Source organism: Podarcis erhardii (genome assembly GCF_964252035.2).
Source record: "Podarcis erhardii genome assembly, chromosome: 17".
In the NCBI taxonomy this organism is placed as follows: Eukaryota; Metazoa; Chordata; class Lepidosauria; order Squamata; family Lacertidae; genus Podarcis; species Podarcis erhardii.
This window is the reverse complement of record NC_138515.1, coordinates 28,670,828-28,692,889: the sequence shown is the minus strand read 5'-3', so window position 1 is coordinate 28,692,889 and position 22,062 is coordinate 28,670,828. Positions and strand designations below refer to the sequence as shown.

General features: G+C 43.6%; 1 protein-coding gene across 1 annotated transcript in view; it reads right to left on the bottom strand.

The window, feature by feature from the left end:
• RBPMS (RNA binding protein, mRNA processing factor) overlaps positions 1–22,062 on the bottom strand; it is a 74,996-nt gene that overhangs the window by 18,536 nt on the left and 34,398 nt on the right. Inside the window, 4 exon segments of the mRNA XM_081845584.1 lie at positions 4,914–5,044; positions 10,562–10,715; positions 19,828–19,890; positions 20,440–20,478. Coding sequence (XP_081701710.1) covers positions 4,914–5,044; positions 10,562–10,715; positions 19,828–19,890; positions 20,440–20,478 — 387 coding nt within the window.

The following is a 22,062-nucleotide window of genomic DNA, read 5'->3' as shown; positions in this document are numbered from 1 at the left end:
GCGAGACTTACCCTGTGACTTCCAGCCCAGGCAGCTGACACAAGAACCTGACCTATCTAATGTGCCAGAAAAGAATAAGATATCTGCTTCTTGGTGTGTATATTGCAGGTTCGGGACCTGCCCTTTTGCACTCTTGTAGGATGAACTGGTTTAGCTACAGATCGTGGGCCAAGGACCACTCAGGGAACCCTAATGGCTTCCTAGGTGGCTGCCTCTCCAGCAACGAAAGTGCCTCTCAAAAAATAAAAAGGGTGCTTGCTACTTTTAACCAAGAAGAGAGAATCAGGCTTCAGAGTGGGGAAATTTTAGGAAAGGGACATTTTCAAGCATCTTGTCTTCCACTAGATTTTCAATTAAGGTAAGAAAATGTAGTGTTCTATGACAGGGATGTCTAACAGGTCGATTGTGATCTACTGGTAAAAAAGGCTCAACAACTTTGACCTGAACCCCCCAAAAGGGGGTAGATCACTGTCAGTTTCTAATTCTGTGAGTAGATCACAGTCTCTTGGGAGTTGACCACCCCTGTTCTAGGAGAAACAAGCAAAGCAGAATGATGGTGCCTAACTTTAAATAAGTTTGACTTCTGCTGTAAGATTCTTTTTTAACCACACACACACACAACTGGTTAGCAATAGCTTCGTGTGCCATCAAAGCTAAGCCCTTGCCTAAATGCCCTGGTTCAGGACTACTGTTCCAGAGAAAGCTCTAGAAAACCCCTGGTCCCCACATGCCACTGTAACTAAGCCCAAGGCTTCGCCATTGGAATAAGACACATTCTTCCCCTTGTTAAGTCCTGCCTCCACTTTCCTCCCCTTCCTCTGTGGTTTCCTCATGACAAATTACAGATTGTCAACTATCTGGGTAGGGACCTGCCCTTTTGCACTCGTGTAGGATGAACTGGTTTAGCCACAGACAATATTCATGGGAGACAAAAAAAAACAACTGCCAGAAGGCATTCCATTTGAAAGATTTAAAGTTGTATTATCTCCTTGTAATCTTTACAGGTAAGGCCAGAAATTATGCAGATTGCAACATCAGTCAATCAATCATGGCATAAGCTAGCCTGGCCAAACCTTTATTCCTGTCTTTTAATAATGCACACTGCATACTTCTTTTCAAGAGCACTGAACAGCTTGCGCTGGCCTCCCAAGTCAGGCCACTTAAGTTTCAACAATGCTATACAGCATTGGGTGCATTCAGGCTGATTACCAGTGATGGACTTTAAGAAGAGATATGGCCTGGATTAAAGAAGCATCAGATGATATTATCATGCTTCACCATACAGAATGAGGTCAGGCTATCTTAACTATGGTCCATGTGGCCACAGAATTTACCAAGGTCCATGAATCCAGGCACTAAAGAAGATTAAGAGCTCTCATCAAGCTGTAAACACTAGGACTTGATCATAATTCCTGAGGCTGGAATAAACACAACACCTAGTCGGGATTTAGGGGATGAGATATTTACTTGAGGTTTCCTAAAGTTCTCTGTTTTAGAACCGTATTTCATCTCTATGTGAAAACCTGCTCCCTGCCCGCCCCCCTCAAACCTAACCTAGTGGTTATGTTGTGTTCAGTCCTCACTAAACTGTCCTAACATCCTCCTACTAGAATTTAAAACTACAGTCGTACCTTGGTTGTCAACCGCCTTGAGACGCGAATGTTTTGGCTCCCAAATGCCACAAACCCGGAAGTGAGTGTTCTGGTTTGCGGACGTTCTTTGGAACCCAAACGTTGGACGTTGCTTCTGCAGCTTCTGATTGAGTGCAGGAAGCCTTGGTTTGCGAACGTTTACAGAACTTGAATGGACTTCCGGAACAAGAACCAAGGTGGTACTGAGTTACAGGCAGGAAAATAGATCTCCTTACTGAGAAATGTTCAATTGGTCATGATATTATGTTTGCTGACTGGGAGCAGTTATGGACCACAGGCATTAAATTTACGGCATGTAGTGCCTTGAAAGAGAATATAATGAAAATGATCTATAGGTGGTACATGACCCCAGTTAAGCTTGCAAAAATATACCATTTGCCCAACAATAATTGTTGGAAGTGTAATGAATGTGAAGGAACTTTTTATCACCTTTGGTGGACCTGCCCGAAGATTAAGGCCTACTGGGAAATGATCTATAATGAAATTAAGAAAATCCTTAAGTGGACATTTGTAAAGAAACCAGAGGCCTTTCTCTTGGGCATGGTAGGCCAAACGGTTCCAAAGAAAGATAGAACGTTTTTTATGTACGCAACAACAGCAGCAAGAATTCTTTTGGCGAAGTATTGGAAGACTAAAGAACTACCTACTCTGGAAGAATGGCAGACCAAGGTGACTGAATTTATGGGACTGGCAGAGATGACCGGCAGAATCCGTGACCAGAGGAGAGAGACAGTGGAAGAGGACTGGAAAAAATTCAAAATTTACCTTAAAAATTGTTGTAAAATTACGGAATGTTAAGATGTCAAGGGATTGGATACAAAGAATTACAGCTAAAAAAATTGAAATCTATAAAAAAATTTTTAAAGAGAATTAAATATAAAAAGGGATGAAGAATTGCTAAAAAATTTTAAAATAAGGATGCAGTGAAGGGGAGGTTTGGGGAAGTCGTGTTATGTTTGTTTGTTTTTTGTTTATGTTGTAAAACCAATAAAAATTATTTAAAAAAAAAAAAAAAGAGAAATGTTCAATTGACCCATATACCGACTCTAAAATATGTCTGATCTTTGTGTTAATGCATCATGTGTTACATTATCCCACAGTCAGGTAGGTAGCCGTGCTGGTCTGACGCAGTCAAAATGAATTAAAAAATTGTCCAGTAGCACCTTAGAGACCAACTAAGTTTGTTCTGGGTATAAGCTTTCGGGTGCATGCACACTTCATCAGAATTTTCAGGTTACTTCTTAACATGTTTATTTCAGCATTTGCCGAAGGGGGGGAGGGGGGGTTATGAGCTTCCCCCCAATAGCTTGAAAGCCATTCACCAGGTGGGAATTTAACAAAGTGTACATAAGATCCCTCAAAAGAATGTTACAAAGACTAGTTTGCCAAGAGGCAAGGGGGTTTTCCTTCCTAGATTTCTGACTGGGTGAAACCATGCAATAAAATTCAAAGCTCTTGGCACAGAGATATATTTAAAAATGTATACTCTGCTTAATCAGCCCTGTCGGCCTCTTGAAGTGGCAATGAAATCATCACTTCAGTGAACACAGAACACCACATAGCAACAACAGAGCCTGAAACCAACCAAGCAGAACTGCAGAGAAACAAAAGCAACTTCTTCCTCCAACTCCAGAGAACCAAAAAGGGCCACCCAAACAGGAAGACCTTAACATGTTTCCTAAAAGCTGGGAAAGGGCAGTGTCAGCCTTGCAGGCCTCCCAAGGCAGACTCTAAATCTCACTGCCATCGCCCACGCCTCCACTAACTAGGTTCACAAAGCAGTATCTCAGTTGCACATCTGTATGTTTCCCCATCATGTCTTAAGATATGCAGGCTGTGCAAACCTCTGAAAATCCAGGCTCTTTAAGGCATTAGAAGGTCAGTACCGGCACTCTGAAATGGGCCAGATACTGAGAACCAACTCAGCTCTTTAATGGGTGTAATAATCTCCTCTCCTGGACAAGAGCCTATTTTCTGCAGCTGTAACTTTCAGACATTTATCAAAAGGTTGCCCCCATAGAGCACACTGCAATATCCAAGCCTGCAAGAACGCCCCATGACTTATTTCTTTAGCCACTAGAAAAGAGAACAGCTAGCCAACATGGAGCTGGAAAAAAGGCACTCCTTGCTGCCAATGACCTCTGAGTATCAAGTAACAAAAGCAGGATCAAAGGGAATAAGCTGTAAACCTGCTTTTCCTGACGGAGTGTGACCTGCATCGAAAAACAGCCTGAACGCTCCTTCCCAGCTCAACAGGCCTATTGTCAGCATCTCATATTATCTGGGTTAAGTGCTGCTTCATTAGCTCTTCTGTAGCCCAACATCATGTCCAAGCAACAATTCAGGATTTTCTCTGACTCGCTGGGAACGGACAACAATTCAGGCAACTGGATTACAAGTGGTCATACGCACATTGCAGTTAAGTTTTTGCTCGGTAACTTCGTTTTGCTACAGCTCAGAACGTGTATGAAGTACCGTATTTTTCGCTCTATAAGATGCACTAGACCACAAGACGCACCTAGTTTTTGGAGGAGGAATACAAGAAAAAAAATATTCTGAATCTCAGAAGCCAGAACAGCGAGAGGGATCGCTGCGCAGTGAAAGCAGCAATCCCTCTTGCTGTTCTGGCTTCTGGGATAGCTGTGCAGCCTGCATTCGCTCCATAAGACGCACACACATTTCCCCTTACTTTTTAGGAGGGAAAAAGTGAGTCTTATAGGGCAAAAAATACGGTAACTGCTTACAATGCAAATTCCCCCATGTGACTTAAGAGGCCATGTGCATGTCCTCTGACAGACTTTTGTTCCATCTACCTCCCTTCTCTCTGGCTTTAGAAACACACGTGTATATAAACACGCTCTTGCACACCTTCCCCTTATCCGTTGTAAAGACAATTCAGCCTTGGAACTTTGAAGCAAACTGTGGCAAAGGCAAGCCTGGGAAGCAGAGTCCATATATACAAGGGGGTATATATGTGTGCAAAGACCCGGCAGGTATTTCTCGCTGCCTCGTGTGAACGGAAGTGAAATTACTCGAGGAGAGAAAGGTGTTCACGGTTCTATCAGGCAGTGGGGTGTTGTCAATTTTTCCTAACTCCGTCCCCAGTTGTCCCAAGGAGAATGCGTCAGCTTGATCGAGATGTGATCATTAATATCTCTCTGGGGTGCCTGTTAGCCAGACAGGTGTTAGTCATTTGGGGTGCACTGGAGAGGATCAGGTGGTATAACGTGGGTGAAGGTGTGACTGATTGGTATAAATTACCTGGGCATGCAGTGAAGCAGGGTAGGTGAAAGCAGGCGGGGGTAGAGCAGGTGCTAACTCCGCTGGGTAGAGAGGGTACGGCGCCCACACTTCAGGGCTACTGGGGTAAAGTGCAGGCACTGTGAGCTCATCTGCAAGAGAAGAATAAGGAGAGTTCATGGTTATAAAAACAGCAAATGCAGGAAACAAAACGGCAAACACAAGCAGAGCTCAAGGAGGTCCCTCCGACTCCCTCTGCCTTCTCCTTAGGAAATGGAATCAGAAGAGCAGGTACAAAAATTCTGCTCTGAGTTAGGGCGCCAAAGTTTGCAACTTACGTTAAGGAAAAGGGTTATTGTCCGAAAGGAAACGGGGCGTTTTGTCGGCTGGAGAAAGAAATGCAAGGCAGTCTACAGCTGTTGTTAAGAGGCGGAAAGTGAGCCACTCAAAAGTATTCTGATGAAAGAATACAGACTCTGGGCGAATGAACTCTTATGGCTGTGGCACTTTGCATCCTGATCTAGATACACATCATAGTAAGCCATAGTTAACTGTTTACCGTGGTTGCCTTGGTGGCTCCCGCTTCGCTCTTCCCCTGGTGTGAGCCTAGGCAACAAACCACAGTAGCCTGTTACATCTAAACCAGGGATCATAGCTTGCTTCAAACCACAATGTGAAGCCAAGGTTGTTCTTGGCCTGCCAATCATAGTCAAGATTTGAACTCAGGACTTCCTAACTCAGAGGTTAGTCTCAGCTACCCCACTACATTTGTCTCCCCAATTAAAAACAATCCAGTTATCTTAAGAATGGGAGGGAGAGGGGGCACACAGAATGCCATTCTGCACAGAACAAAATCAAGAGTCTATATGATAATGAAGGTTTTCTTCTACCCTTTCACAGCAGTACAACAACATATCAGTGGTTCAGGTACCTTATTTAAGTTACAATACCAGCACATTCCTTCTCTTTCCTTTGCCCCCACCGATGAAGGCCTCCTACCCAGTGCTTCCCCCTATCTCCACTAGTCACCTGTCCCTGAAGAGTTTAGACGAATCTAGGGCAGCCAGGATAACTACTCATAATTTCAGCTCCATTCTTGCTTTGCAAAAAGAAAGGTGCAATTATCCATTGACTGTTTGGGTTGCAGTTTCCTGTGCCTTTTCCAGATCACCTTTTGGGATAGGTCACCTGAAAAGTACACACTTCAAATGCAATCCTACTAAAATAGCAATTATCATACAGGCAGTTTTTTATTTTCAGTCTTTTCCCTAACAATGCCTTGCACCGAACTTGAATTTTTCATAAGCACCACCATGCCAGAGCTGAAATATCCACTGAGCCAACCACCGGGCGCCAAATACCTCTTTCCCGGTTGCCAGCTTAGACTTCACCATTCTGTATATGAAACATCCAAGAACCAAACGTTTCCATAACAGCAGAATCCACATGCCATGCTGGGCTGCATGAGTGCAGCTCCCTGTCTTCTCTGAGAGCTTGTGAACAAGCTACCACTTTACTTAATCTAGTGGGTAGTGAGGAAAGATGCATCTCAACCTTAATCGGCTTCATTTCAGAATGATTTATGTGTGCCTCCTCCATGAGAGGTTTGGAGGGCGGCAACACAAGGTAGGGCCTTTTCTGCAGTGGCTCCCCGTTTGTGGAATGCTCTCCCCAGGGAGGCTCACCTGGTGCCTTCATTATACACCTTGAGGCACCAGGCAAATACATTTCTCTTCTCCCGGGCCTTTGTCTAATTAAACAATCTATGGCCTGGGGTAAAAAGGTAAAGGGACCTCTGACCATTAGGTCCAGTCATGACCGACTCTGGGGTTGCAGTGCTCATCTCGCTTTATTGGCCGAGGGAGCCGGCGTACAGCTTCCAGGTCATGTGACCAGCATGACTAAGCCGCTTCTGGCGAACCAGAGCAGCGCACGGAAACACCGTTTACCTTCCCACCAGAGCGGTACATATTTATCTACTTGCACTTTGGCGTGCTTTCAAACTGCTAGGTTGGCAGGAACAGGGACCGAGCAACAGGAGCTCACCCCGTCGTGGGATTCAAACCGCCGACGTTCTGATTGGCAAGTCCTAGGCTCTGTGGTTTAACCCACAGCGCCACCCGCGTCCCCCATGGCCTGGGGTATGTGCATGTTATTATGGGTGGCATGGAAATTTAATAAATAATAATAATTATTTCTGAGGTTAGAAGAGGCTTGATCCATTTCTTCCAATACAGTGGAACTGGTCTTTGTTACAAGCCCAGCATCAACTCAACCTCTCTTTTTTTGCCCCCCTCCCACCACCAAACAAAGCCCCCTAAAACCAACTGTTGGTGCCACAACAGTCAGGGAGAAGTGGGTGGCTTATTGTCCCCTCACTCCCACTCAGGGACAGAAGAAGGGGATGTGATCCTCTGCTAGGACTGCTCCCCTCCCCAGCTGTTTTGGCTACCCAAGGGTAGAGTTGGCAACTATCAACCTGTTACTTCTCCTCCTATCACGATTTGCTTTGCCCAAGTGCCCCTGAGCTTCCTTCCAGGTATGAGAGGAGGTGGGCAACGCATCAGGGAAGGTTGGAATCTCACTGAAGGAGTCTTGAGCCATCCGCACTACCCTCAGATTTAAAGAAATCCTCTTTTTCCACCCGCAAGACACCATGGCAGAGAACATCCAAGCAAAGCCCCAGTGGGAGCTGACAGGGATGCACTTTAATTACAGCAGAGATTAAGTGTTTGTCCTGTTGGTTTTAAAAGCAAGATAAACAGTGAAAAGTTGGCAAGGGCTAATGCTAACAACGTTCCCTTCCGCCATTCATTCCTAAGCTTTGCGGTCATTCTCAAGCAGAGAGCAACAAGCCTATAAATACACCCAAGAGCTCCAGAACCTTCCCCGAAATATGTGAGCCAGGAGGAGTTTAGCAAGAACGCAACACTAAGGGACGCTGCCATGTAACCTGGGCCCCTCTTTTCGGAAGCTGCTCTGCTGGAACTTGCAGAAAGGGCACTTGCAGCCACACATACTCCCTTTGCGCCTCTGGCATTTCGTCCTCTCCCTGTTCTCTTTTCTCTGTTGACATTTCGGTTGCAAGCTCCTTGGGGTCAGGGACTATGACGTGTCACGTGTTCAGGTGGAATGCTATCATCGTTGGGCGTCCCAGGGGCCATTTCCCAATATGTGAAATGTATAATGGGAAACAAAGGGTTGAGCCAGGCAAAACAACAAAAAGTCGCATTGGCTCAGCTACAAAATCACCCCTTTATGAGAAATATGACATATCCGGTGCAATAATGTCACACCACATGAATACTCTGGGAGACTGACAACTATTCTAAAGAGAGTTGAAGACAATCATTATTGGTAGTGGTGTCTACATGTGTGTGCTGTTGTTGATGTTTTTCTTCATCCTACCATTGTCTCCAGTAAAACTGATTTTGCAGGTTCTTCAAGTATTAAAATGTACTGCAAACCTCTGTTGAACCAGGAACAATACTGGGGCCAAAAATGAACAAGCCTCCAAGCATACACAACATGAGCCAAAGTGTTACAGTGATGACCATTTGCTCAATCTATGAGATATACAGGGGTGAACTGCATATCACATCAAACCATAGCCTAAAACAAACCAAGGTTTAATGCACGGGTAGGCAAACTAAGGCCCAGGGGCCGGATCCGGCCCAACTGCCTTCTAAATCCAGCCCGCGGACAGTTCGGGAATCAGCGTGTTTTTATGTGAGTAGAATGTGTCCTTTTATTTAAAATGCATCTCTGGGTTATTTGTGGGGCATAGGAATTCGTTCATTATTATTTTTTCAAAATATAGTCCGGCCCCCCACAAGGTCTGAGGGACAGTGGACCGGCCCCCTGCTGAAAAAGTCTGCTGACCCCTGTAACCAAGCAGCTTCCCGGTACATGCTCCACACAGGGCACGAAACAAGCCTGTCTGGAAGACATGTTGTCCAAGCCTGGGCTCATCGTTTGCCTCCTTGAAACATGCCACAAGCAGTAACCAGTTTGCTTTGGGTTGTTCACATAATGCTCGTTCACATTAAACCATGGTTTGCTGTAAACTACAGTTTAATGTGATAAATGAACTGGACCAGTCTTTTCCAAAATTGGGAATCCCAAATGTGTTCCGTTTCCTATGCTTATTCAAGCTACTTTTTCATGATTCTAGCAAACGTATAGAGAAAATAAAATACAAAATTATGTTACACATTTATGTTGCTTTTCCCTCTCAGGCAGTTTTACCTTGCGCTCTCGAAAATGAGGACATCAGGTCTGTCACGTAGTCGTGACAGTCGTATTCCAGCAAAGAGCAAGCCAAGGCACAAATGGGATGACACACGTGATACGCACCGTGAGTTTATCTAATAGCAAATTTGGCTATTAGATGTTAGATGGTTAGATGTTTCTGAATAGATGGAGTGCTCCCAAGATATTCAGGAAATGACTCATGTGTAAATAAGGAGAAACAGCAGAATAGCCCAAACCTTTTGACGCAAAATGGCTCAATGGAAACAACAGTATTCCATTCTCCTGGGGCCATTTTGTGGAAAACGGGAATGACACTGGCCTGCACTGAGTGCAACTCTGCTGCCGGTTGAAGTGGAAAAGTAGAAATAATAGGTTTCAGACAGAAAAGTTGCTTTGTATTTTGTTTTTTTTGCAATATGCACCACTTATTACTTTCACTAAATTCTCATTTGACATTTGGTTACCCATTCGCCTAATTTTAAGACACACTCAGGCTTTGCCAGATGTTCAATAATTTGGTGTCCATCTGCCAACTTCACTGCTGCCCCATCTCCAGATCGTTCATGAACAAGTTAAATAGTGCCAGTTCACATGCTTGGGGGGGATCTCACTGCTTATTCCCCCCCCCCCACACACACACTAAGACAACTGTACATAAAATTCTGCCCTCTGCTTCCTATTATCAATCACTTTGCCTTATGTGGATCTGCTCTCTTATTCCATGACTGCCAAATGTCTTCAGCAGTCCATGGCAAGGCACTTTTATCAAAAGCGTTTTGGAAGTTCAAATACGTTCCACCTTCCAGATCATCCCTATGGAGTCCTGATTTACAGCCTTCGGGTCTGGCATGGGGGGAAAGCAACTTGGGGGAAGGGGAGGGGGAGCATTCTTTGGGGAGAAGGGGCTCAAAACTCACACACCTGCACACTCCTTTTGCTTTGCTTGAAATTTCCCCTGTCTCCACTTTATAGCCAACATTCTAAGACAGAGACTGTTGCCACAGTACCCTAAAAAATGCTCCCTAAATACTGTAGCTAAACTTGCCAAAAATTCAGAGAAGTGCAGGGCCGGAACAGCCATTAGGCAGGGTGAGGCCGCTGCCTCGGGCGGCGGAAGTTCCCAAGAGTACCCTGCCTGCCCTGCTGCCAGAATTGGCACCAATTTGGGGCAAGATCTCACTCAAAGTTGATTCCAAAACCAGAGGTGGGCAGCACAGGCACTTCCTGTTTCGCCACAGGGGAAAACTGCAAAATCCAAAGAACTGCTACGCTCCAATCCACACATTAGTCCAGGAGGTGGAGATCAGGACAGGTCATATAGGAATTTGCAGACAAGTCGAGCATTCCTATCCAAGGGACATACCACTGCTTGCTCTTTTATGGTGAAGCACAGAGACACACTCTCACATACTTACACGGCTCCCTGGTAATGAACTGAGGTAAAGTGTTGGGGGTGGCAGGAGTGCTTGGATTTGGTGTCCCCACTAATTTGCTCTTGGCCATCTTCGTGTTGGCCTTGGCGAACTCTAGCCGGAGCGTCTGGGGAATTTCTGGGTCAAAGCGGATTCCCTTTTTGCAGAAAGAGAAAGAACGAGAGTTAGTTCTTCCTGCAGCGATATCCCGGCGGGCAAGTTGCACTGAAAGTAACGGACAAGACTTATCTGTAATAGAGAAACCTTTTGTAATAGATAAAAGACATAATGCGGCGGAAAAGGTGTGAGTAAAAACAATGTAGAGTGCAGGGAAGGAAATCAGCTTATGAAACAATGTAATTTCCGCATTTTTCCAGCTATAAGACGCCCCCATGTATAAGACGCTCCCTATTTTGGGGGCCTCCGATTTAAGAAAATGGGGAGAGATGGCCTCCATGTATAAGATGCCCCCAAATTTTGGACATTATTTTTTAGGGGGGAAACCTAGTCTTATATACGGAAAAATACGGTATTTGATTTGAAGGTTATTGTGAAAATGTTTGAATAAAATATTATATGCAAAAAAAATTGAAAAGTAACAGACAAGACTGCATACGGCATGAGAATACAATAGGAGCAGCATCATACAAAGCAAATAAATCCAGAAAGAGGAGCGCGGCATCAGGTCTGAGATCAGCACCAGGCATGACATAGCAGGACCCAGAAGTATTCTGGGAAAGTGGAAGCGGTGGGCAGCTTCAGCCAGCACGTCACTTCACAGTCTGCCCTAGTAAAAGAAGCTTTTTATATAAAAAAAAGAACAAAATGTTCCAGGCCCACCACCTGATAAATTTTACTGGGGTGTGTGTGTGTGTATCAGGGCACTTTGCCCAGGGCACCCTCAAACATGGTGCCAAGTCTGCATAACATCCTCCTGAGAAATGCAAACCCAAATCCACTGCCTTAAATAGGCATACGACAGAATGGGGTGGGATGATGCATTCAAAAGGCTCCGTAAGAGAAACTTCACCAGCAAAAATGATTCGGTTAAGAAGCAGCATTTCTTCAGTTTAACCCGCCACAATTCCAAGGAGAATTGTGACAAAATGATTCACGAGAAATTTACGGGCGTAGATGGCCTAGGAACAAGTCCATTACAAAAAGGCTGAAGAAATTAAGACGTGTTAGCCTATCAGAGATCAAGACAAACTTTTCTCCCTGTTTAAAAGGGTATACAAATGCAGAGAGACAATCATTTATGTTACCCGTCAGGAAAATATATAAAGATCCATAATGAAGATGTACAATATTTTCCTATGGAGCCTTTCAATAAAATATTGGGGAAAGACACTTCTAGTCTTTTGAGGAAGTAGATTTCAACAGAACAATGCTAATGATAATATTTATACCCCATTCATCTGGCTGAGTTTCTCCAGCCACTCTGAGCAGGGGATGACAACAATAATTCAATAATAATTTCGTAAGTCTGTCCAATATCCTATAAGCATTGCTATCCTATACAGGCAACTCCAAACATTCTGAATGTTTATTAAAACTGGAGATGAACTAATTGTTTGTTTAGTGCATTGACAAAAAATATTAAGTGCACCTCCATACGGTGTGCCGTCCAGGATGGAATCAGAGCTGCAAGCTGCTCTCTGTTTGACTGCCCCAAACATAAGACTCAGAAGGAAATGACACACCCTATGCTTTCCGAATTTTATTTTTGTTGGTCCTAGAAACAGGACACTACTGTTTGAACCTAATTTTTCTATGCATCACTACAACAATGATTGCCAACAGAACACTGCAACTTGGGGTGGGTGGATAAGACTGATGTCATGAATTCAATTAACAACAAGAGAAGTGGGAGAAGATAAACAAGGCCTATGAAAATGTGAATCTTTAGGGAGACGGACTCTGGGAAATTAAATATTGAGAGAAAACTTGTGGGATGAGGCAATAAATAAAGCTTGACATCTTCACTCTCATTTTTAATTAAAAGCACACACAATTATGTTAGCTGGGCTTGCAAATTCTTGAAATAAGCTACAGACAAAAATAAAGAGTCCATTAAGGTTGTGAAGAAAAAAAACAAGCAGCTGTAAGCTTTGGTGTTCCATTACGCTGAACGGAGGAAAAAAGGCAGGAACCGTTCAGCCACCAAAGCTCAGTATGGAAATCCCATGTATCTGTACCCCAGATTCTGGAAACCTCTGAACCCTATCTGCCCATTGTAGTAATAGATAGTGAAGGGTCCCTGATGAATAAATCATAACTACAACAGTGAGGCAGAGGCTTAGTGTGATTTAAAATACAACCCCACACCCAACTCCCACCAAAGGCATTTTTTTATAGCGTACAGAATTCAATCATGTGATTTCCCCACTTGCAGGCATACAGGTCAGATACAGGTTTACCCGCCTGAAAGAGAACTAGCCCTACAATAATAGATTTGCAGAGCTGACTGCCCCAGCAAGAGATGCTTCCAAAGTCTTGTGCCAAGGAGGGCAACATAGGGAGGGGCCATGGTAAAGCAATGCTTTGCATGCCAAGTTTGCAGGTCCATTCCCAGGCATCTCCAAGACCTCTACCACAGACAGATGCTCCCAGTCAGGACTAAGCAATGCTGTGGCTGTATGGACAAACAGTGACTCAATTCTGAGATTATGGCTGCCTACTAGAAGACAATGCATGTGAGGACCATGGGATGTGTAAGTCCAAGGACAGAGCTCCTCCTTGCATGTGTACTGCTAAATGAGATTTTATGTTGGGTCTAAAACCCAATAACCCAATAACCCATTAAAAAGACTACCCTGTTTTGTTGTTGTTTAGTCGTTTAGTCGTGTCCGACTCTTCGTGACCCCATGGACCAGAACACACCAGGCACTCCTGTCTTCCACTGCCTCCTGCAGTTTGGTCAAACTCATGCTGGTAGCTTTGAGAACACTATCCAACCATCTCGTCCTCTGTCGTCCCCTTCTCCTTGTGCCCTCCATCTTTCCCAACATCGGGGTCTTTTCCAGGGAGTCTTCTCTTCTCATGAGGTGGCCAAAGTATTGGAGCCTCAGCTTCAGGATCTGTCCTTCCAGTGAGCACTCAGGGCTGATTTCCTTAAGCATGGAGAGGTTTGATCTTCTTGCAGACTACCCTGTTGGTACCCTCTAATTAGCTATAATGAGGCAACATCTAGCAACATATTGCTCAACTCTCTCTTGGCATTCAGCAAGAGGCAAAACTAGGCTTTATTTCACCTGGATCAAAGACCCAGTTTGGCGCACACCCACCCATGCGCATTTGAGTACAAACACACATAGGCCAGGAGCCTCAATGGCGCCCCTCTGGAGACTTCACCCGGGGCACTAGCTAATTAATTCTACAATACAGATCAACATCAGCTTCAGCCTTTAAAAGTATTGAAAAGAAACACCAGGAGGGCAGAAATTGCGAATGAGAGAAGGCGACAACACTTTCCCCCTGGGACTGTCTCCCCACAGCTGCTTCCTCTCCTGAAGACAGAGTTCCAGACAATGTTTACAACAGAAACGTGGGCTTGAAATGTGTCCCATGTGGCAGTTTGGGATTAAAAGGTGGTCCTACTGTGCGCTGTTTAAGGAGGACCCTGAGTCCTGCTTCTGAAAAGGTTCAAGGTGACAGATGCCACAGAAAGAAGATGGCAACAAGTACAATCAAATTACATACATTAACACATGGAATGGTCACCAATGGAGATCTGGGAGGGAGGAGTCCAGGGGCAATAGATCCCAAACCAGGCTGGAGTAGTGGGCGTCACTGCCTCACCTCTCAATCCAGTGGCTATCAGCCCAGAGAGATGTGCTGATTTTCTAGAGAGCTCACCACCACTACCACCACAAGGAAGCATTCATACATAACAATGTGAAATGGTACAGTCCAAGGAAAAGCATGGTTGCTTCTTGATTTGGCTGAATGTGGCAACCCTTCCGTCATGGAAAATATGCCTGAGCCAACTATGATGGAACATTAACTTTTCACAGTACAAATTCACCTCACCTCAAGATGCATTGTTCATGCCCAGTGAAGTGTGAGGCTCACATGTGTTGTATTCTAGGACCAGTATTATTTTAATGCAAACTGAAGTATGTACCGTATTTTTTGCTCTATAAGACTCACTTTTCCCCTCCTAAAAAGTAAAGGGAAATGTATGCGCGTCTTATGGAGCGAATGCAGGCTGTGCAGCTATCCCAGAAGCCAGAACAGCAAGAGGGATTTCTGCTTTCACTGCGCAACTATCCCTCTTGCTGTTCTGGCTTCTGAGATTCAGAATATTTTTTTTTCTTGTTTTCCTTCTCCAAAAACTAGGTGCGTCTTGTGGTCTGGTGCGTCTTATAGAGCGAAAAATACGGTATATGTTTTTTAGCAGGCCTTAAAACATGAGTGGGCAAACTAAGGCCCGGGGGCTGGATCCGGCCCAATCGCCTTCTAAATCCGGCACACAGACAGTGTGGGAATCTGTGTTTTTACATGAGTAGAATCTGTCCTTTTATTTAAAATGCATCTCTGGATTATTTGTGGGGCATAGGAATCCGTTCATTTTTATTTTTATTTTCAAAATACAGTCCAGCCCCCCACAAGGTCTGAGGGACAGTGGACAGGCCCCCTGCTGAAAAAGCTTGCTGACCCCTGCCTTAAAAGTTTCCCTGTTCACTTTAAACCAGGGGGAAAAACATTGCAGCCAGAAACCAGCAAGTAAGAGTCAAGAAGCCTGACAAAAAATTACAAACCTAGACTCCCTGGGAGTCTGAGCCATTCAACAAAAAAACATCAGTTTCTTGTTCCAAATTAAAGTTCCAATGTCCTTTTAAAACCTCAGAAGTTTAAATGACCTAATTTGTTTGGCAGCAAAAACTGGGGCCATAGGCTTTAGAGCAAGTCACATTCCTAAAACATCTTTAGTATCAGCACCATATAAGGCAGTCTGTATCCTGCTCTGCTTCACTCTTATCCCCGAAGATTAGCAGAGCCAAGAAGACATTGTACATAAAAAATGAAGACAGGAAAACAGACTAGGGAACCAGAGTACTTGCTGCATGCTTTTTATCCTAGTCTGAAAAATTGTTCACTGCACTCAAGATATTTTTGCTCTTGAGGGTCATCAATAATGAGGTTAACTCTGTACACACAGAACATATTTCCCGGCAGCTAACTCCCCTCCCACCCCACACAAGACAAAGAATCAGTACTTTAAAATGAACAAAAATCAGTGTCGGAGAGAAGGCATTCTACTCTTCAGGAATGCTTCTCCCCAGTAACAAGGTGTTGCTGGGGGTGATCAGTTTTGAGGGAAACTCATTCCTCATACGCCTGGAGACACACTTCTTTTTTACTGCTTTCCTGAGTACTGGGTACAACTTAAAGGATTGCCAATGTGTAGAGAGAACTGACATATGAGTTGTCATCACTTGACAGCAACGACACCAAGAGATTATCTTCACATCTGACACATCGGGCATGGATGGGTTTTCCTCCCCAGCATAGGGCAGCTACATTTTAGATATCTGTCTGCGTTCATCCATAACCTGAGGCTGACAAGATCAATGAGCTGCATTGTTTCAACTCCATTATCAGGCAAAATTCCTACAAGGTAGCCTACGCAGGAACATTTAAAAGAATAACTTGGAGCAGTTTCACAAAACTAAAGCCATTTGCGCTTCTCACTCAGTGACCCTGAGCCGCAGAAAGCTTAGTCATGTATAAGATTTACTAAAATCAATGGGTCTGAAGTCAGTCACGTAGCAAAGACATCCCCCATCTTCTACTGAATGTATTTATTTATACTAGCATTGGCATCCTATCCTCCTATCCATGGGTAGGCAAACTAAGGCCCGGGGGCTGGATCCAGCCCAATCACCTTCTAAATCCGGCCCGCGGATGGTCCAGGAATCAGCATGTTTTTACATGAGTAGAATGTGTCCTTTTATTTAAAATGCATCTCTGGGGTATTTGTGGGGCATAGGAATTTGTTCATTTTTTCTTCAAAATGTAGTCCAGCCCCCCACAAGGTCTGAGGGACAGTGAACTGGGCCCCTGCTGAAAAGGTTTGCTGACCCCTGTCCTAGTCCTTTGCCCTCGTGAGAGGCAGTGATGGCCACCAACTTGGAAGGCTTAAAGGAGGATTACACAAGTTCATGAAGCCAACAATGGCTACAAACTCCAATGGCTATATATAACTAGTCCACCAGTTGCAAGAGACTGCAGGAGGGGAGTGCTGCTGCGTTTGGGTCCAGCTTGCAGTTCCCCATGGACATCTGGCCAGTGGCCCCTGGTTGCTAGACTAGATGGGGCCACTGGCCTGATCCAGCAGCCTTTCCTTATCATCATCATCAACCTTTATTACGGTCCAGAGACCCAACAAATCGTTACAAAGCAAGACAAAATTCATACAGCCTACCTCCAGGTTAAACAAGCATTTTGTTCAGAATTTAGGGATCATTGGTTCTTGCAACCACCGATAAAAACTTTGCCACTGCTAATGTTCTAGCGTTTGTCCAGTTTTCCAATAGGAGCCTGACATAGTGAGCCTCTGATTTTCCCGGGAAAGGTACCAGCAAGGGTAGTATCAGTTCAGCCCTGGCTTGCTCATATTTTGCACAGTGCAACAAAATATGTTTTATGGAATCGATGTCTTGAGCACACAAGCAAAGTCTGTCCTCGTAGGGAACTCCTCTCAACCTGCCATCCAAGACTGCAGAAGGAAAGACGTTTAGTCTGGCTTTGGTGAAAAGCCTTCAATAGTTTGGTACTGTCAGGTTTTTAATGTAAGATGTTAACTTAAAGACATGCCCATATTGTACTCCTACTGCCAGCGGACTACAGACTGCGTGTGATCGAGATCGCAAGTCACTGTGTGCATTATCCCATAATCTTTGCTTTAACATCTTTTGGGCGCCTTCATAACCCAGGTAATACAGTTGGGGGGGGGGTGACAGACCAATAGAGGTGGCTTTCTGAGCCATGGTTTTCTGCCATTTGCTGACAAATTCCTCATTGGTCAGGTGTTGGTACAAACCCTTCCCTAGATCAAACACTGAAATCCTGAGCCAATGTTTTAGGGTAGCCCACCATGCTTTAGCTGAAATTGGGCATTCACCAGCTTCTAACAGAAGTATGGAGTTGGGGACACAGTTGGGTACCTGCAGCAGAGATCGTAGAAATTTTTGCCGCCTTTCCTTATAATAAGGAAAGGAAGGCCTTTCCTTATAATTTCAGCGCTCATGGCACTACTCAATGCAACTAACAACTATTAAATTCAGCTATAAAACAATATAATATGCTTAAGACAGAGACAGGTACATCAGTTAAACAAAACCAAGAAATAAAAATCTGACCTATCAGAAAAAAGCTAGCCTAAACAAGCACAAAAATAACAGATGGCCTGACAAACCTCACCAAGCAGAGTTCTGCCAGCAGGGATTAGAGGTATGCTTTAGCATTTTGCATATGGACTGGCAAACAGAACCCCAAAATTGTTTATTAGGATTCTGTACTTAAGGTGTGAACGTAAGATATCAATTCAAATCTCCTATAAAGAGAGATAACTCATCACAACAGATATAACAAATTGGGTTCTTAAGCTATGTTAGTCCTGAACTAATTTCCATCCTCCTGCACTGAGAACTTTAAAAAAACCCTGTGTCTTTCCAACACATTTTAAAGGTACATTAAACTTGGCTGAACTTTGTTTGCACTCAACAATATCTGAGCTGGCAGAACACAAAAGGGAACATCTGCTCCACCTAATGCCACCTGAAGGAAGACTAAGGCGTTCAGAAAAATCACACAATAGCATAATATTCCTGCTCCTCAACCCTAGTATAGAAGGGCTATTTTCTTTTTCTTTTTTTTTTTCTCGCATAATTTTTATTGTTTTTAAATCATAACAAACAAGAAAATAAAACAGTTTACACCTTGTTGTCACAGATTTCTTTCTATAAGACTTCCTTCAGCTTCCCCTAGAAGGGCTATTTTCTGCCCTGTATAATCCATGACTAATAATAGGAAAATTCCCCTTTACTATGATGGATAGAGGATGGTAACACAAAATGCAGGAAAGTTTCTACTTTCTTGCAAAATCCCTCTCCCTGGGGATTAAGCTATTAACTGAAAATACTAATGCAATATTCTACCGCATTTTTCGCTCTATAAGATGCACCAGACCACAAGATGCACCTAGTTTTTGGAGGAGGAAAACAAGAAAAAAAATATTCTGAATCTCAGAAGCAATCTGTCTTGCTGTTCTGGCTTCTGGGATAGCTGCGCAGCCTGCATTCGCTCCATAAGACGCACACACATTTCCCCTTACTTTTTAGGAGGGAAAAAGTGAGTGTTATAGAGCAAAAAATACTCCCCATCTACACAGGTGAAAGTAAAACACAAACACTCAGGGATACTGCTCCCTCCTGTTTTTGGCAACGTAGTGCCTGAGGTGATGTTTCATCCCTTCTCAACTGTGGCTCACACTTGCAGCCTGCTTGCTTCATTCCACACAACGCAATGAGGCCTCTGAAAACTGAGGTGGCCCCTGTATGTACAGCACTTCCTCATTCTCTCGACCCTTTTCCGGTTAAGGCCTGGTGTCAACACTAAGACAGCTTTGGTCCTGTTGGTGGGTGGTTCTCAGTTATAGGAACCAGGCATTCAGCCTGTCCTAGGTGGAGCAGCAGTCTCCCTGAAAGAACAGATATGTAGTCAGGGTGCCACTGAAAACCCAGGTGGCATCAATGGCAAGGATTGTCTATTTCCTGCTACAGGCAATTCGCCAGCTATAGCCAACTCTGCCATCTCAGCTAAGTCCAATCATTCTAACAACCGTGGTACAGATGTCCACATCCTTGATGGGCTTCCATCACCTAATTAAAACACATTGTTTCCTCCCAGTATTTGGAGGTCTTGGGTTAAGCTTGCTCTGGGTTTAAGGATTGCCTGCACTATAGTTGCTGCTGCTGTTAATTTTGGACAATTCCAGTTTTAAAACGTGGTGCGATTTTATTATGTCGGGAACGGCTTTGTAACAATACTCTGCACAGCTTTGCATCATGTTTTGTTCGTTGTCATCCCCGTCTCTTAAATTCCTATGCTCTGTTCTTCACATGAGTGAGCATTTAAGGATCCCCATCTGCAGTCTCAAGTGCTACATGGCCGGGAGAAGTTCCACCACCAGACTGTTCTGCTGCTACTGCAGCTCTGCTGCAACACAACCCAGAAGCTTTTCATATGGCACCAATACTCACATTCAAAGCATTCTTAGCAGCTTCTGCTTCTGAGCGACTGTCGAAACTAACGAAGCCCACAGGCTGGAAGAAAACGAGAAAATCAAAGGTTGGGGGTGGGGAATTATTGTTGAAGGATGAATAAAGAACCCAGGGATAGGAATATTCACACTTCAGTGATAAAAAAGTTACATACTGCTGCAGCTACTGTAATCTACTGAATTAAAAGATTAATCAAACAGAACATTGGTGATTATCAGTTTTAAGTGGCGAGCTTGGAAGTACAAGGTATAATTGCCTGTTTTTTATGGCTATTTTGTGTTAAAAGGAAATGAACACATTAAGGTTTAGTTTTCCTTCGGTTAAAAGGCAGACACTTTATTATCTTTAACCTGTTCGCAGTTCTATAACATTTCTGTATGATGCTTTTGAAAATCTTTGCTGAACTCCACATAAACCCAAATAATGTTTAATAGCCCACAAGACAGCCAAGGTGAATCTAGACTGAATACAATCTGGAGATTTATGGTGCTTGAAACTTTGTGCCAAAATTTCATACCATCTCCTTAGTTTAGAATTTCTCACGTTAACCATACACTGCTGACATTTATGTTAACTGTGTATTCGGCTTACCTGCTTAGATGTGAGTTTAATAAGAGAGCCTTCATAACCCTGCAGGAAGAAATAAAAATTACAGTCTGGCCAAGATAAAATTTAAGATCAATGCTAGATAAATAAATGTGAATATATAAAAACAGGATACAGTACATTTTTCCCTGAGTGACTTGTTATTTGGCTATACTTAGAAACAGCAAACTTTAAGAGGAAGGTTTGTGGGAAAGATGCAAGATATTTCATTTGGCTCCAAGGCAGAAGTCTTATTAACAGTAGGAGCTGAACTCTCCCTTTTCTATCCCAACTCCTAAAGGTGGGCTTAACAGCATGGTTTTTAAGGGTGCTTATTCTTGCTGGAGATACATGTTGCCTACTGTTCTTGTTTGAGAGAGAAGAATTAAACAAAAATAGCAAGCCTGAAAACCTTTGCACACTTACTTAGAAGTAAGCCCTTTTGAGAGACCATCTTGGCTGTAAGTCCTGGAAGACCTGCTTCTTGCCTTGCAGGGATTTTTTTCATCTGGGAGGGCAGGGCCCGGACTGACTCCAGCTACAAAAGCTGAGGCTGCTGAACAGACTCTTTGGAGTCTATTTGGAGTTTTTTTTGCTGTTATTGATATTAATTTTTGTATCTTTTTTTACAAGTTATGTGGAAATTGTTCAGTTTGGTTGTGTACTTTTTGATGTTTTATTGTTTATGACTACTTTGGTTATGTTTGTAGTTATGTAACTTTTTTATGTCGTAAGCTGCCTTAAGCATGGTTTTAACTTTGGAAAGGGAGCATGCAAATAAAATGATTGATCGATTCTAAGCACAGTAGGGCTTCCTTCTGAGTAAACATGTGAAGCTTTGCATTGTAAAACCCATCCAAACTGTGAATTATCCAGAATTTCACAGTAGTACTTCAGTATGGCTGTGGTTTTGTTGCTTGGGTACAAGCTTTTTCACTGCAACTGGGATCACCACACATCTGAATGCCCCCCTTCTCATATAAACACAGTGACCAATCAGATGCCTCAGGGAATAAATGAATATGGCAAATTTGCACACAAGGCAGAAGACGAGAACCTAGAACTCTTTGCCCCAACATCACATGTGCAAGGAGGGTGGTTTAAAAATATATACACATACACAGTTGGTGGAACATTCAAACGTAACATATCTGCATTCTTAAATCCAGGCTTACTATATGACTACACTGAATGTTTAGAGAAGTTCTTTGATTTTTTTTAAAAAAAAACTCCTTAAAAGAGAATCAACATTCAAGGCTAGTGTCTACTTGCAGATGTAAATAAAGGATGATACAGATTCTGGGATGGTATAAAATAGGGGTGATCAAATAGGGGTTTGTGCGTCGTGGGTGTAAGAGGCAGAGAGAAGACCAAAAAAGGTGAGCTACCTCAGGTCTAAGAGGTGTCCGCTCTGCCCAATTAAATACGGGTGTCTCGAGGATTTCATGTAGAAGATGAGGAAAATTTATATCCCTGCTCTGCTGGCAATAAAAGGAACATAGATGATAATTTGCAAAAGCAGGTCAAAGGGAATGCTTGTGGAAAAGAATCTTCAAATAGCTTTACTAGGAAAGCTAATGATGCAAATCTTAAGCAGCTAGTGAGATGCACACCAAAGTGTGTGTGTGT